Here is a 16,267-nt window from a genome sequence, read left to right on the forward strand (position 1 = left end):
ATAATATAATGATTAATTAATAAATTAAAGTTAGGGTTTTGGGTGTTCCCCTTGCGATCAATTTAGGGTTTCAAAAATATCAATCTATTACTTAAGATAAATCAGAATCCAAATAATATCACAAGATGCTTATCTTTATAAACAACCATAATGATATAAATAGCTTATTGACTTGAAGTTCAAGTAGAATTCTTGATAATCCGAAAAACAAAAGCCACCTAGAGTTCAATTGTGATCTACTAACCCTCCATCGCTCAAATAATCTGATCCTTCTTCTATCTAACAATGGAGAAGGAGTTTCTCGTGCCCTTTGCCACATTATCTTCTACTCCCAAAATTTTGGTTGGGGGGTCGAGATCTAACATTGCTAATGGGTCTTTCAATTTTCCTACGGAGTTTTGGTTTCGTCCCTCAGACGAAGAGCTCATCCGTTACCTTCATGTGGTTAACCTCTACAAATATAGCCCATGGGAGCTCTCAGGTAGGTTACATATATATATATATATATATATATATATATATATATATATATATATATATATATATATATATATATATATATATATATATATATAGTGTTGTTTTTGTGTTTTAATTATATATATATGATATAATGTAGTGATGTTTGAGGGTGTTGGAGAAAAAGAAAAAGAAAAAGAATGGTATTTTTTCATGCCGAGAGACTGGAAGTATCTGAATGGGCAAAGGGCGAACCGGGCTGCTGGGAGTGGGGTTTGGATAGCCACGGGTGCCGATGATAAACCTATCAAGAACGAAGAGGAGGTGGTGGTGGGTTATAGAAAAGCTTTGGTGTTCTATGAAGGGAAGCCTCCGGGTATGAAGACGAACTGGATGATGCATGAATACCGGGTTTCTTACAATGATATGAGGTTGGATGATTGGGTTCTGTGCAGGATCTACCAGAAAGGCGCGGCGGACCAGCCGGTTTTGGAGCCCTTCCTCCCTGTAGATATGGGGAGCCTCCACATTACTGACAATGATGATGATGATTCAAATCAAGAATTCATCATGGAATAAACACATCTATCTGTGTATTTAGAACCATATTTAGTTGGTTTGGCTAGTTATTAGCACGTACTATATATATTTAGTTCGATCTACTAGCTAGTTAGTTTCGATTATATTATATTGTTTGTGTGCATACAAACTACAAAGATCGTTGTTGTATGCATATTCTTGGTGGGTTTTTTTTAGTGAAATGATTTGTGTTAATCTTTTCATCTTTTTCATGGAGAGAGGAGGAGCACAAACATTTTTTACAAATTACTGATCAGGCTTGTTTAATAGCGAGATTTCCAACTGTATGTATAAAAAAAATCATTATTAAGTTTGTAGATGTATGTGTATATGTACCTATATATACATTTGATTCATAAAATTCATCTCTTGCTTAATTTGTGCTTTTATGTAGTGTTTGGATGATAACAAAAGACTGATTTTGGCAATTATAAGTCTTGGGAAATTCATAAGTGCCCATTAAATTAATTGTATTATTTCACTATTACAAATTGAACGAAGTGTCTCTTAAAATTTGTCTTTACACTTTGAAGTGTTAGTTTTTTATTTTGTGATCGAATGTCAACTTTAATTTACTGTTCAAAGACACTACATGTAGTATCGTCCATAGTTTCCTAGTCTTAGGGCCAGTGATCATTTATAAATAATAATTTTTTTCATATAATGTATGGTATATATCAAGAAACTTCAGAGGTGTTCATAACATACAAATGTTAGGTATCAAGAAATGCTCCAGCATAACCTCACATATTTATCTGAGGTGCAAAATAGAGAAGGAAACCTGCAAATTCAGAAAACGTGGTGGTGGTGGTGGTAAGAATAATTAAGCTTTTGGTCGATGAGGTGCGAATAATTAATTTGCTAGTATATGATACATTGATTACCCTATGGCTGATGTTGTGACGTTATTATATGTTGATTCTTTACAGTTATGTTTGTCGCTCCTATAAAGAGGTTTCTGCCTTTTGCTGAGATATGTAAATCATAAGGAGCCCCATCACTTTGAGAGTTTACTCTCACACTGCCGTTGATGAGACTCAATCCCTGGTCATTCTTTGATCTTTCCAAATTTCACCTATGTGACCAGTTAAGCTGCCCATGCGGGCTATATTGCATTATTCTTTATATTGTTAGTGGGTAAAACTTTTATATTGCATTATTCTTTATATTGTTAGTGGGTAAAACTTTTACCTCAAATTAATTTTGTGGTGGTTAAAAATAAATATAATGTATTCTCAAAAAAAAAAATATCTTTTATTTCTTTGAATTTTAACAAAATGAAGAAATTTATTATGTAACTACAAATAATTATATATTTGATAGTCTGAATGCTGAGTGTTAGGAGTCTTATTATAAAGAGTAGTTGTAGTTGTTATATAACTCTACAATACTTATTCCCATAGTAATTGTGTACACATGATTGAATCAGAATATTAGAATATACTAGTTCAGTTGCTAGGTTTTCTCCGTGGCCATTAACAATAGTTATGCCTTCTTTATCTGATGGCTCACCCATTTTGTGAGTTTGCTCACAAACCAGAATTTGTTGGGGTATGTTGATAGTTCCATACCCTGTCCTCTGTCCACATTTGCTCCTCCCACTGGTGAAGTTTCTCCTCCGATGCATACGGTCTTTGGGTGCAACAGGACTAAAAATTTTGGTAGATAGGGATCCCGTAAAAACATCTTTCGAGGAATGGGCCAAATCGGGCCATTTCTCAAGAACAATAGCCAAAGGCCCCGATACTACCACTTGGATCTGGAACCTACATGCTGATGCTCACGATTTCGATAGCCATACTAGTGATTTGGAGGAGATCTCCCGAAAAGTATTTAGTGCCCATTTCGGGCAACTCTCCATCATCTTTCTTTGGCTGAGCGGCATGTATTTCCACGGTGCTCATTTTTCCAATTATGAAGCGTGGCTAAGTGATCCAACCCACATTGGGCCTAGTGCCCAGGTGGTTTGGCCAATAGTGGGCCAAGAAATATTGAATGGTGATGTGGGCGGGGGATGATCATCTCCTCCCTCTTGGGAAAACGAACCTCCAGGGCTGTCTGGAATGCGATTGAGATATATGGCATTGGCTTCATCTTCTCGTGCTAGGGCGGTTTACCTCAGCTCCTTGGCTTCATCTTCTCGTGCTAGGGCGGTTTACCTCATATCCTTGGACAGTTGCAGTCGTAGTGGCTGATTACCTGGGCAAACCAAGCATGATGAACGTAGTTCTAGTTGTTATATTTATTGCCATTATTGTAATTTTGTACACATGATTGAATCAGAATACAAGTCCTAATCTTGAAGACTATTCTTTTTATTATAATTATATTCAATTACTTAATTAATATTAATTAATATATTATACAAATATTTTGTATGAATAAAATATGATAAATGTATGTAAAAATATAAACAAATAAAAAATTTAATTATCAATTATTGTATGTGAAACTATAGTAGTTTATTTATTTTGATAATAATGTAGTTGTACTTATTATCAATTGTAAAGTTTTTTATTATTTAATTTTTCACGACATCCTCTCCCAGAGGTGTTGCGGAAAGCTTTTTAATTTATTTATTTTTTAAACGAAACTACTTTCCACTACACCTTTAAAATAAAGGTGTAATGTATTCTTATTTTAATTTATTTATTTTTTAAACAAAACTATTTTCCACTACACTTTTAAAATAAAGATGTAATGTATTCTTATTTGTTTCAACTATTCACTACTACACCTGAGGTGTAGTGTAAAGTTGTAATTATATGTTCATTAATTGGACAAGCATTATTTATTTAGTTGCACAACACATTTCATTTAACTAATTATATTATATTATTTTTATATATATATATATATATATATATATATATATATATATATATATATATAACTGTTGATATAATATATTTGACTTAGAAAACTATCGTGTTTATATTATGCAATTATATATATATATATATATATATATATATATATATATATATATATATATATATATATATATATATATATATATGAATGTTATTTATTTTTATTTTTTATTTTTTATTAGCATATCGGAGAAGATGTACATTAAGCCTAGACCTTTTAGACTTTTACATTGACTAGGATACAAATTAAAATAAAAATTACAGAAATAATTAAGTAAATAATATAATGATTAATAAATTTAATTTAATTAGGGTTTAGGGTGTTCCCCTTGCGATAATCAATTTAGGGTTTTAAAAATAAAAATCTGTTATTAAAGATAAACGAGAATCCAGATAATATCCCCAGATGATTATCTTTATAAACAAACCGGTGATATAAAATAGCTTGGACTTGAAGCTCAGGTAGAACTCTTGATAACCTGAAAAGCAAAAGCGAGGTAGAGTTCATTCTAGCCGAGGAATTCAATTGTGATCTACTAACCCTAGCTCCCTCAAACAACCTGTTCTTCTTGTAACAATGGAGGGCAAGTTTCACGTGCCCACTCCAAAAACCAAAAGTGTTGTTGGGGCGAGCTCTGACATTGCCATCGTCCATGGCGAAAACAAAATTGTTGTTCATGATAATAATAATAATGACTTTTTTGAATTCCCTCCCGGGTATCGGTTTTGCCCCTTGGACGAAGAGCTCATCCGTTGTTACCTGCAACTGAAGGTCCTGAACGAGCCTTTACCTCCCAACAAAATTCACGAGGTTAACCTCTACAAGTTTAGCCCGTGGGAGCTCTCAGGTATAGTAGGTTTAGGTTTGATCATTGTTTTTGTGGTTAATTATATTATATTACTGGTGTCGATAATATATGATATAATGTAGTGAATCATTGTTTTTGTGGTTAATTATATTATATTACTGGTGTCGATAATATATGTAGTGATGTACACGAGTATTGGAGAAAAAGAATGGTATTTCTTCACGCCAAGAGACCGGAAGTATAAGAATGGGCAGAGGCCGAACCGGGCTGCTGGGAGTGGGTTTTGGAAAGCCACGGGTGCCGATAAACCCATCAAGAACAAACAGAAGGTGGTGGTGGGGTATAGGAAGGCTTTGGTGTTCTATGAAGGGAGGCCTCCGAAGGGTGATAAGACGAATTGGATCATGCACGAATACCGGGTGGAGGGGGCTCCATCCCCGAGACCCCAAGCCGGAGATGCCAACGACATGAGGCTCGATGATTGGGTTCTGTGCCGGATCTACGAGAAAGGCGCCGGGAAGTTGCCGTCAAAATCTTCGCCAAAAACTTCGCCTGCACCGAAAACCCAGGCGGTTTTGGAGCCGGTGGCGGCAGAGCAGCCACCGGTGGTCTCAGCTGCGCCGCCACAGATTGAACAAGGGATGGTAATTCACGATGAGGCGGTTCCACAATTCTCCTACTTACCTGACCTGCAGGATAATGAATTAATGGCGTCGTCCTTCTATTTATATCCTATGGGGTTTGATGATGCCTTTGCCAATGAGCCCTTCCCTGTAGGAATGGGGAGCCTTTACATTACTGACAATGATAGATGTTCAAATCAAGACTTCATGGAATAAACACATCTATCCATGTATTTAGCACCATATTTAGTTAGTTCGGCTAGTTTTTAGCACTGTGTATATATTTAGTTCGATCTACTTAGTTAGTTTCGATTAGATTATATTGTTTGTATGCATACAAACTACAAAGATTGTTGTTGTATGCATATTCTTGTTGGTTTTGTTTTTTAGTTAAATAATTTTTTTTTTTTAAATATGGTGTAGTAATAATTTCTACCAAATTGATCTGATGTGTGAGTGTGAGTTTGATTTGAAATAGTTTCCCTGGTAATTTATTTAATTGTTATAAGGCAATACAATGTAATAGGGTTTAAAAAATTGGACTCTTAAATATATGTTGAAGTTTTTTTGAAAGCACTGACTCTATTAAATTGTAATATCTCAATTTTGTTCTGCAACTCCTCCTTAATCCTCCTACTTCAGACCAGATTGAAAATGTACTATATTTTCTTCTTATCTCTTTCTTTAAAATCTTGAAATGGACCGGTTTAAAGCTAGCTAGTGCAATATTATATCTTAATTGGTTTCATTGGAACAAAAAAAATCCATAAAATGATTTGTGTTAATCTTTTCATCTTTTTCATGGAGTTAGAGAGGCCGGGAGCACAACCAAGTTGTTTGTGTATAAAAAATCATTATTGAGTTTGTTGATGTATGTGTATATGTACTTATACATTTGAATCATAAAATTCATCTCTTGGTATGACATTCGTATAAAAATTAGAACGAAGTTATTATAACATATATTTTTCTTGATTTAATTTGTGCTTTATGCAGTGTTTGGATGATAACAAAAACCTTATTTTGGCAATACTAGAATCTATAAGCCTTGGGAAATTCATCGAAAGTGCCCAGTATGTTTATTGCATTTCACACTATTACAAATTGAAGTGTCTCTTAAAATCTGTCTTTACACTTTCAAGTGTTAGTTTTGATTTTGTGAATTTCAACTTTACTATTCAAAGACATGATTGAAATGGAATATTTAGCAACCCTCTAATTTGCAGTTTTGGAGTTGAAACACTTAGCTATATATATATATATATATATATATATATATATATATACTAGTATTTGCCCCGTGCGATGCACGGATAAAAATTTATAAGTATTGTTGTAATGTTATATATGATACATAGTAGAATTAATTTTATTAAAAATGTAAGTTTAGTTATACATTGTAATATTTAAATGTTAAAGACAATATATGACAAAAAGTGCATTCATATTGCTAACCTCATTTGCAATAATGATCTTACAAAGTTAAACGGACAGAGAAAGACCCGGACCACCTCGTGGTTTACACAAAAAAAAAATAATGATCTTACAAATCTATTAATATGCATTCACAGTTAGGCGGAAAAAATATTTCCCTACTTAATTTTACTTTACCTAACTTTCTTTGTAAATAAATTATTAAAAAACTAATCAAAATTACAAACTATTAAAAAGTTAGTACATATTATATAATCAAAATTGATATACAATACTCGTAGAAATTAATTCATGATTACATGAATTTATAAATTTGTACGTATTTTTTTTTATCTTGCATCTTTGTGTTTATAAACTCAACAATCTCTTTCATATATATATATATATATATATATATATATATATATATATATATATATATATATATATATAAAGACTTATGATGATTATTAAGTTCCTAAACCTTTGATATTCCATAACTCTCAAATGCACAAAATGGAGGGAAAAATTTTTTACCTTGATTCTGCTATATTATATATAGATATATATATATATATATTGTCATTAGAAATAGTAGAATGGAAGAGATTAAACAAGCTAAGCTTGATTCAACTGTGCTGTTGCATGCATATTTTATTAGTAGCTTATATCATGGTATGGCATAGATTATATATTATTATAGTGGAAAAGAAGTCGAACTTAAGTACAACATGACATTATATATATGTGTAGAATTATGTAATATGTACTATTTAGTTTCCTAGCTTAGTCTTAGGGCCAGTGATCATTTTTTTTAAAAAATAATTTTTTCATATTGATTTCATGAATAATGTTTTTGTTTTAACGTAACAACAGCAACAACAATTTCAAGGTCAACTCGGCTTTGGGTCTACAGCTAACATTGGAATGCAGCAACAAATTAAATTATGCGGCGACATGGACATTCAAGAAAGCATGCAAGTTGGTTCTAGTAATGGCCTAGGGAAAAGAAAACGTCGTGGTGGTGGTGGTAAGAATAATTAAGCTTTTTGCCGATGAGGTATGTAGTGTGGTGTTGCCTTTGTTAATTTGCTAGCATATGATACATTGATTAATTACTCTTTAATTTAGTTGATATTGTGACATTTTATGCTAATTCTTGACAGTTATGTTTGTCGCTCCTATAATCTTTGATGTTTGCTACGAAAGTTTTTAATAAAAATGTTTGCTATCTTGCTACAGTAGTTAAATACTAAAGGAATAGTCGATGCCACCCAAGACTTTATAGTCTAGTGCAATGGTATATAGATGTCAAACTCTTTATAAGAGGTTTCACAATTAATTTGTCTTTTAGACACACACTTGATTTTCTAAGAATTCCTTTCCTTTTAAGTAGTTTAATGATTGGATTTAGTTCTTTAATTTTCATAATTTATTTTTGAATTTTCTAATTATTTTATTAAGTTATAGTTGTTCATTGTGAGATGGACCTTACTTTTGCAAAGTGTACGTGCTACTACACAATTCATATACTTCAAGAACTACCATACTAAAAAAATTTATCATTAACTTTTTATTGTTCATTGGACATTATTCAATAATTACACAGTGTGTATTTACTACCAGTATAAATAATAATAAGTTAATTCCTAATTTAGTACATTCTTGACTATAGTGATTTTACTCAATTTAGTCCACATGTACATACTCCATCTTTCTTCATGCATGCATAACGATATAGCCCGTATTTGTTCATTGGACATTATTCCATAATCACACACGGTGTGTATTTACTACCAGTATATATAATAATAAGTTAATCCCTAATTTAGAGTGATTTTACTCAATTTAGTCCACATGTATAGACTCCATCTTTGTTCATGCACGCACAACGACATAGCCTGTATTGTAATCAAACGGCTTACGAGAGAACATTTTAGGAAAATGCACGTACGACATGCCATAGCATGTGATACCTTAGCTTTCTCCTCCTCCTCCTCCTCCTCCTTCTCCCGAGTCTTCTTCTTCTTAGTCTAATTCAATAATAGACCGATCTTGGAGCTGAGGTAGCATAGAGATAGTGGTTAGAACCAGACCCGGGGCAAAATTAAAAAAAGGGCCCCTATATATATGGAAAATTCATTTTTAATGTATTAAAAATTCATTTTTAATTATTATTAAAAATAACATGCAATATGTTAAAAATGAACATTTAATACATTAAAAAAGAACATTCGGTGTATTAAAGATAGACTTGCATGTGATTCATGGTGTACGTAATGATTGATCAACTACTCCAATAAGCCAAATTAAATAAATACTCAACTTGTGTGACCCATTTGATGTACATATATATGCAATTAAAAATGCATGTTGTTTGTGAATTTTGATCACAAGATTGTGTTGTGTAAAAATATTGTAAAATTTCATGTAGAACTAGAATGGAGTGAGCAAAATTCGTGTTGAATTCGTTCTTGCATGATTGGTGTGATTATTACTCATATTACAAGCATGACTATTTGTCTTACTTTTAAATGTTAGATGTTGTTTCTTTCATGTATGGCAAGAAAGGAAAATATTGATATGAGTTTGCTTTTTCAATGTCTAATTGAGATATTCGAGGAAACCAAAAAAATCAAATTTAAATAAACTTAAATATATTATAAGAATATTTTGCATGTTAGAATAAAATATGATAAATATATGTAAAAATATAAACAAATGAACAATTTAATTATCAATTGTATGTGAAATAATTATAGTAGTTTATTTATTTATTTTGATAATGTAATTGTACAATTTTCTTTTTAAAATTGAACATTATATTTATTTAGTTGCGCAACACATTTTATTTAACTAGTTATTATATATAAAACTGTTATATATAAAATTGTTGATAATAGATTTGACTAAAAAAATTAAACTATCGTGTTTGTATTATGAAATTAAAATGACCTTTTAGACTTTTACATATACAAAATAAAAATTAGAGAATTAAATAAGTAATGCTTATCTTTATAAACTAACATAGTGATATAAAATAGCTTATGGTCTTGAACTTCAGAAGGAGTTTCTCGTGCCCTCAGACGAAGAGATTATCCGTTGTTACTTAGGACAGAGGGTCCTGAACCAGCCATAGACGATGCAGAATCGACAAATAGTGATACTAAGAAGATCAGTGATATTATTAATGAATGCAAACAGTGGACTTTGAAGAATTGACAAGTTCAATTTGTTCATGCAGAATCGAGGAACGGACTAGACGATGTATATATGAAAATGATCGAGGTGAGGTGTTCAATAACTGAGAGGATTTTTTATATTTTTTTTGCAAACATAGAGAGAGAGAGGATTTCTTTAGATTCAGTCATTCAAGTGTGTTGGGGTGTTCCCCTCCTCTTGATATTTAAAAAATAAAAAATAAAACAAACAAAAGAAAAAAATAAAACAAAATTAGACTCCATTCCAATTAAAAGTCAAACTCTCCTGCAAAATTTAAGTAGAATTAGTTTCCTCCATTTGTTATTCTGCATATCATCAATGTGATGATGATTTGTACATTTGGTTATGACTTTTTTTAAAAAGTTTTGAATTTATAGAATCTGAGAAAAAAAAATTTATTTTGGATGCTTTAAAATATTTTAAATTATTCCTTCAAAAATAATATTTTAAATTATGTTAGAAAAAATTCCTCAAACAATATTATCCTTATTAGTTACCACGGAAGCAAAGCTTTATATAATAAAGCAAAGTTTTTTTCTTATTAGTTATCATACAAGATCGTTGGCATATATATATATATATATATATATATATATATATATATATATATATATAAGAAAAAGTTCCCGTGCGGCAGACACTTCCCGTGCGGCGGTGCGGCGGGATTACAGAATACACCAACAGTGTTATCAACATGCACCAACAGTGTAAAGGAAACGCACCACAATGAAATGCAAAAAAAATCACAGAATACACAACAGACCCAAAAAATACACCATATAACTCATCACACCCCAATAGTGTATTTCCAAACACTGTATGGTGTTTTTTCTCACGCCTAATGGTGTATTTTTGGTGATGCGTATCTAATTTGTGTGTATTTTTATGGTGTATTTTTCTAACGTTAATGGTGTATATTTGTTGAACTATTGGTGACGCCGCACCGCCGCACCTAAGGACACCGCCGCACCTGAACTCGCCTCTATATATATATATATATATATATATATATATATAGTGAAAGGTTCCGGTGCGGATGAATGCTTCCCGTGTGGATGTGCAGTGGATTAATGTGCGTGAGATTTGTACTCAATGTGCGTGAGTGTTGTGCATGTGCTTGAGATTTGAACTTAATGTGCGTGAATGTGTAAAATGCAGCAGAAAATATTCATATCAGCTTCTTCCTCATTCCCAGTAGCCATTGCCCCTTCCCTGATGATGATGATGCGGAGGCGGGCTATGGTGGTTAAGAATTATGGGAATAATACAACAGAAATTCACACTTAACTGTTGTGCAAATTTTACTGTGCGTGCGTCATCTATATAAACATTCAACTGCACTGAAGGTAGCTGATAATCCAGAATCCATGGCTAAATTGAAGGAAGAAGTAACAAGAAGTTTGGGCGTTAATGTGCGTGAGTTTCTGTTCTGCTTCATTCTGAGCTCGTAATTATGAAACACTCACGCATATTAAGCACAAATCTCACGCACATTAAACACAATACTCAGGCACATTAAGTACAAAACTCACGCATATTAACATGACGCACATTAAGTACAGTACAAATCTCACGCATATTAAGTACAGTACAAATCTCACGCACATTAAGTATAAACCTCACGCACATTAATCCACCGCACATCCGCACGGGAAGCCACAAATGCACCTGATCCCTTCCCTATATATATATATATATATATATATATATATATATATATATATATATATATATATATATATATATATATATATAATACTATTTTATTTAATAAATATTAAATTTTATATTATAAAATAATCAATACTATGACTAATACTTAAGTCTAAATTTGAAGAGTAACTAATTTGTTAATGTCAAAGGTCTTGTGGTCGAGCGGTATAGTTGTGGACCCTCAAATTTAGAGGTCTAGTTTAAACCCCAATGTGAGGGTATTGACTCTTTGTGTTTTAGTAGGTTGACAAAGATGTTTGAACACAATAAAATTAAAGTATCATTCAATCCTATATATATCTTCCCATGTAGAATACAAACAAACAAGAAGATGAGGAAAATTTGATATATTATGTCTTGTATGTAAAGCTTAATACAAGCACTATATATAATACCATGAATGGAAAACAAAGAGACACATGATAATTTAATTAATGTTTTTGAATGTCTTCTTGAATATCCCAACCCCCCCCCCCCCCCCCCCCCCAAGTTGGAGCATGCGGATTTGAAATGCCCAACTTGTGAAGAAGAAATTCGAATTGTCTTTGTCCAAGAGCCTTTGTGAAGATATCATCTAATTGCGAATTGGTAGGAATGTAGGAAGGGAAAATCAAACCATCTCTCATTGCATCTCGAACAAAATGACAATCCACTTCAATGTGTTTTGTTCGTTCATGAAAGACTGGATTCTTTGCAATATGAAGAGCCGATTGATTGTCACAAAACAATTTTATAGGTTTGGGATGATGCACCCCAGACTTAACAGCAAACCCTTTAACCATTTGAGTTCACAAGTAACGGTCACCATAGATTTGTATTCCGCTTCTGCGGAAGAACGAGAAACAGTATTTTGTTTCTTTGTTTTCCACGAGCTGAGATTGGAAAATGGCCAAGAAGCACCAATCAACCAGTAAGAGATCGCCGAGTAGCAGGACATGCGGCCCAATCGGAATCACACCATCTTTGTAGTGTTAGATCACTGTCTGCTCGTAGGAGAATCCCTTGACCCATGGTACCTTTCAAATAACGGACAACTCTAAGAGCTGTTTCCAAGTGCTCATCATGTGGTTCCTGCATAAATTGAGACAACACATGAACTGAGTATGCGAGATCTGGTCGGGTTACAGCCAAGTAGATAAGTCGTCCAACAAGACGGCGATATGCTGCAGGATTCGAGAAAATTGGGCCACTAGCTAGGCCAAGTTTGTGGTTTTGCTCAATAGGAACACTAACCGGCTTGGTCCCCAACAATCCTGCTTCAGAGATAATATCAATGGTATATTTTCTTTGACATAAAAATAGTTCAGAAGCGCTACGAGCAACCTCAATACCAAGAAAGTACTTTAATTTAGAGAGTCGAGATCTTTCATATGGAAACAATCACTGAGATAAGCCTTAAACGTCTTTAGAGCAGTAGAATCATTCCCAGAAATGATTAGATCATCGACATAAACAAGTACATTTATCTGAACTCCACCCCGCGTGAAGGTGAATAAGGAGTAGTCGGAATAGGATTGTAAGAAACCATATTCTTTCAAGGCCATAACAAGTTCTGCAAATCAGCACATTGGTGCCTGCTTTAATCCATGCAAGGACTTGCACAATCGACACACTAATTTAGGATCAGATGCCTCAAAACCTGATGGAAGCTTCATATACACCTCTTCATCGAGATCACCATGCAGAAAAGCATTGTGCACATCCATCTGATGTAGTTCCCAATTTTTAGAGGCTGCAATGGCAAGAAGCGCACGAACAGTAGTCATTTTGGCAACATGAGCAAATGTTTCAGTGTAATCGATGCCTTCTTCTTGATGATTACCAAGAGTCACTAATCTTGATTTGAGTCATTCAACCGACCCATTTGAGTTATATTTGATTCGATACACCCAATGACTCACAAAAGCCTTTTTCCAAGGTGGAAGGTGCTCAAGAGTCCAAGTTTGATTATTTCCCAACGCCCAAATTTCATTTTTCATAGATTCTTTCCAGCCACTGTGTGTAATCGCCTCCTTAAAAGATTTTGGTTCCTTTTCAGAAAGAATAGCTGCCAGAAAAGTTTTCTATGGCAAAGAAAAATTGTCGCAATTTATGTAATGTGCTAAAGGATATGGAGTACCTGAGGGTGATTGTGGAGACGGTGTGACGGAGGATCGACTTTTAGCAACAGTAGAATTAATAAAATAGTTGCGCAACCACACTGAAGGAACTTTATTTCTCATACCCCGACCCATCTCAACATTCTGATCCTGATTATTTGGAACAAGATTACTAGTGTGTTGTTCAGGTTGTGAGCTGAACTCAGGTATGGAGTTTGACTATGGTTGAGAGGTTGGCTCGGGTGTGGAGCTTGGCTCAAGTTGAGGGTTTGTCGCGTTCGTTGAGCTGGGATCGGTTTCTTCAATAATTACAAAAAAATCTTCGTGAACAAATTCTCCATGCGGATTGGTAGTCGTATCTGTGTGGGGAAATGGAAAAACATCCTAAAAAAATTTCACATCGCGGGAAACAAAAAATTCTTTAGTGTCAACATCAAACAACTTCCAACCCTTTTTCCCAAATGGATATCCCACAAAGATGCACTTTCGGCTCTTGCTAGCAAATTTATATTATCGCCTTTTGCTTTTTGATCGTGAGCAAAGCAGAGACACCCAAAAACACGAATTATGTTGTAAGATGGAGGACTACCAAAAAGAATTTCATAGGGAGTTTTGTTACAAGCAACGGTGTTGGTGCCCGATTTATCATATATGTGGTCGCAAGAATATGTTTATGTTTCCCCAAAAATAAATTGGCAAATTGGCCTGGAATCTCAAAGCTCTTGCAACATTGAGAATATGTTTATGTTTCCGCTCAACCCTACCATTTTCTTGAGGAGTTCCCACACAAGAAGTTTGAAATAGAATTCCAGTAGTAGAAAAAAAAAATCACACAAGCAATTGAGTTCAGTACTGTTGTCACTCTAAACGACTTTGATTGATTGAGAGAATTGTCTATCAATCATAGCCACAAAACACAAAAACATTTTGAGAACCTCAGTTTTATCCATCAACAAATAAATCCAAACTGCTCGCGAATAATCATCTATTATAATCAAGAAATAAGATGCACCACAAGAGGATTGATGTTTGTAAGGACCCCACAAATCACAATGTATTTTCTCAAATATTCGAGATGCTCTGTTATTACTCAAAGGAAACTTATCTCTAGGTTGCTTAGCACGAAAGCAAACCTCACAAGCTTTATTAAAACTTCTCACAACAGTGCCAACAGAAGGAAGTAGTTTTACCATTTTAAATTATTAATGGCCTAACGATTTATTTGAATCATTTTAATACATTAGAAATATTTTTATGCCATTTTAGAATAAAAGAATGCAGGGTCAAATAGACACATAAACTAACATTGATTGTTCATCTAGCACCATGAATTAAAATATGGTTCATCTAAGTCATTATACTCTCAATTATTTTTCATCTAGCATTTTTAGCAAGTTTCTAACAAGTAACTCATCTAATTTGCTTACATGAAAAAATAAAATAAAAAAAAAATGCTAACATGTTATTTTTTTCATCTAACTTACTATTTTTGTCACTTTTTTTCGGCAGAAACATTTAATTTTTGTTTTACCTATTTCCAAATTATGTTGATTTCTTCTACGAATTTTTCAGTAAATCAGTGAATTTATTTTTCCCGTCGGCTGTGAAATAAGTATGTTACCGCTTTTGTGGTTTTTGAACCCATTTATTGGCATTAGTTTTTATTTTGGTTTTGGATGGTGCTTTTATGAGGCTCTTCGGTACACACCTGAGATTGAGGAGCTTGGACAAAAACGCTGGTTAATTTAATAGACTAAAGGACAACGATGATCTGTATATTGCTCTTCATTTGAGGTATAATAACTAACACGACTTTTGATTTAATGTTTGAGGTGTAATTTAATTAACAACGAAAAGAACATGCTTGCGTTTACTGGCTGCATCTACAATCTAACTAAAGTAAAAGCTAAGGAACTCCGTGTCATGAGGTATAATGTGCAGAACTGGAAAGAGAAAAAGATAGACAACAAAGAAAGGAGATTGTAATATGTCCCCGAGGGAAGCGGGTCATGTTTCTGAAGGGAGTACCCCTCCACGACAAAAATATATATTTTGTAGGGCAAATTTATGGTAACAGCAACATGGATGCATTCCGCTTATAACACCCCTACGTGTTTTCACACCCAACACTCGCAACAGAGGAGGAGTTGAAATCATTCAAGCCATATAAAAATTCAACATAATCCGAAAATACGTAAAAAAGAAAAAAATTAAAAAAAAAATGAATTTTTCTACATTAAAAAATGACAAAAACAGTAAGTTAGATGAAAAATAACATGTCAACATTTTTTTTGTGAGTAAAAGACATTTTTGGTCCTAGACTTATAGTGGCACGGACAATTTTAGTCCTCTTTAAAAAAATCAGACAATTTATGTACACTCTTATTGTGACGAGGACAATTTTGGTCCTCCGTCAACATTTCTGTTAGACCCCCTGTCTGAGAGGGGGTAATTGCGTCTTTTCAACATTACTCTCT

The 16,267-nt window shown here is 33.3% G+C and overlaps 1 protein-coding gene across 1 annotated transcript; it reads left to right on the forward strand.

The window, feature by feature from the left end:
- Positions 1 to 4,488: 4,488 nt before the first annotated feature.
- On the forward strand, positions 4,489 to 5,559 carry LOC109154400 (NAC transcription factor 32-like). The gene is made up of 2 exons (XM_019302201.1): positions 4,489 to 4,759; positions 4,901 to 5,559. The coding sequence occupies exons 1-2, from the start codon at positions 4,489 to 4,491 to the stop codon at positions 5,557 to 5,559; spliced, it is 930 nt and encodes a 309-aa protein (XP_019157746.1).
- Positions 5,560 to 16,267: the final 10,708 nt, after the last annotated feature.

The sequence above is a fragment of the Ipomoea nil genome, unplaced genomic scaffold (assembly GCF_001879475.1).
Source record: "Ipomoea nil cultivar Tokyo-kokei standard unplaced genomic scaffold, Asagao_1.1 scaffold2647, whole genome shotgun sequence".
Lineage (NCBI taxonomy): Eukaryota > Viridiplantae > Streptophyta > Magnoliopsida > Solanales > Convolvulaceae > Ipomoea > Ipomoea nil.

Excerpts from the sequence above, each read along its gene's own strand:
- LOC109154400 (XM_019302201.1), top strand. The coding sequence starts at position 4,489 with ATGGAGGGCAAGTTTCACGTGCCCACTCCAAAAACCAAAAGTGTTGTT. Across the intron at positions 4,760-4,900 it reads TAGCCCGTGGGAGCTCTCAG|TGATGTACACGAGTATTGGA; the intron begins GTATAGTAGGTT and ends TAATATATGTAG.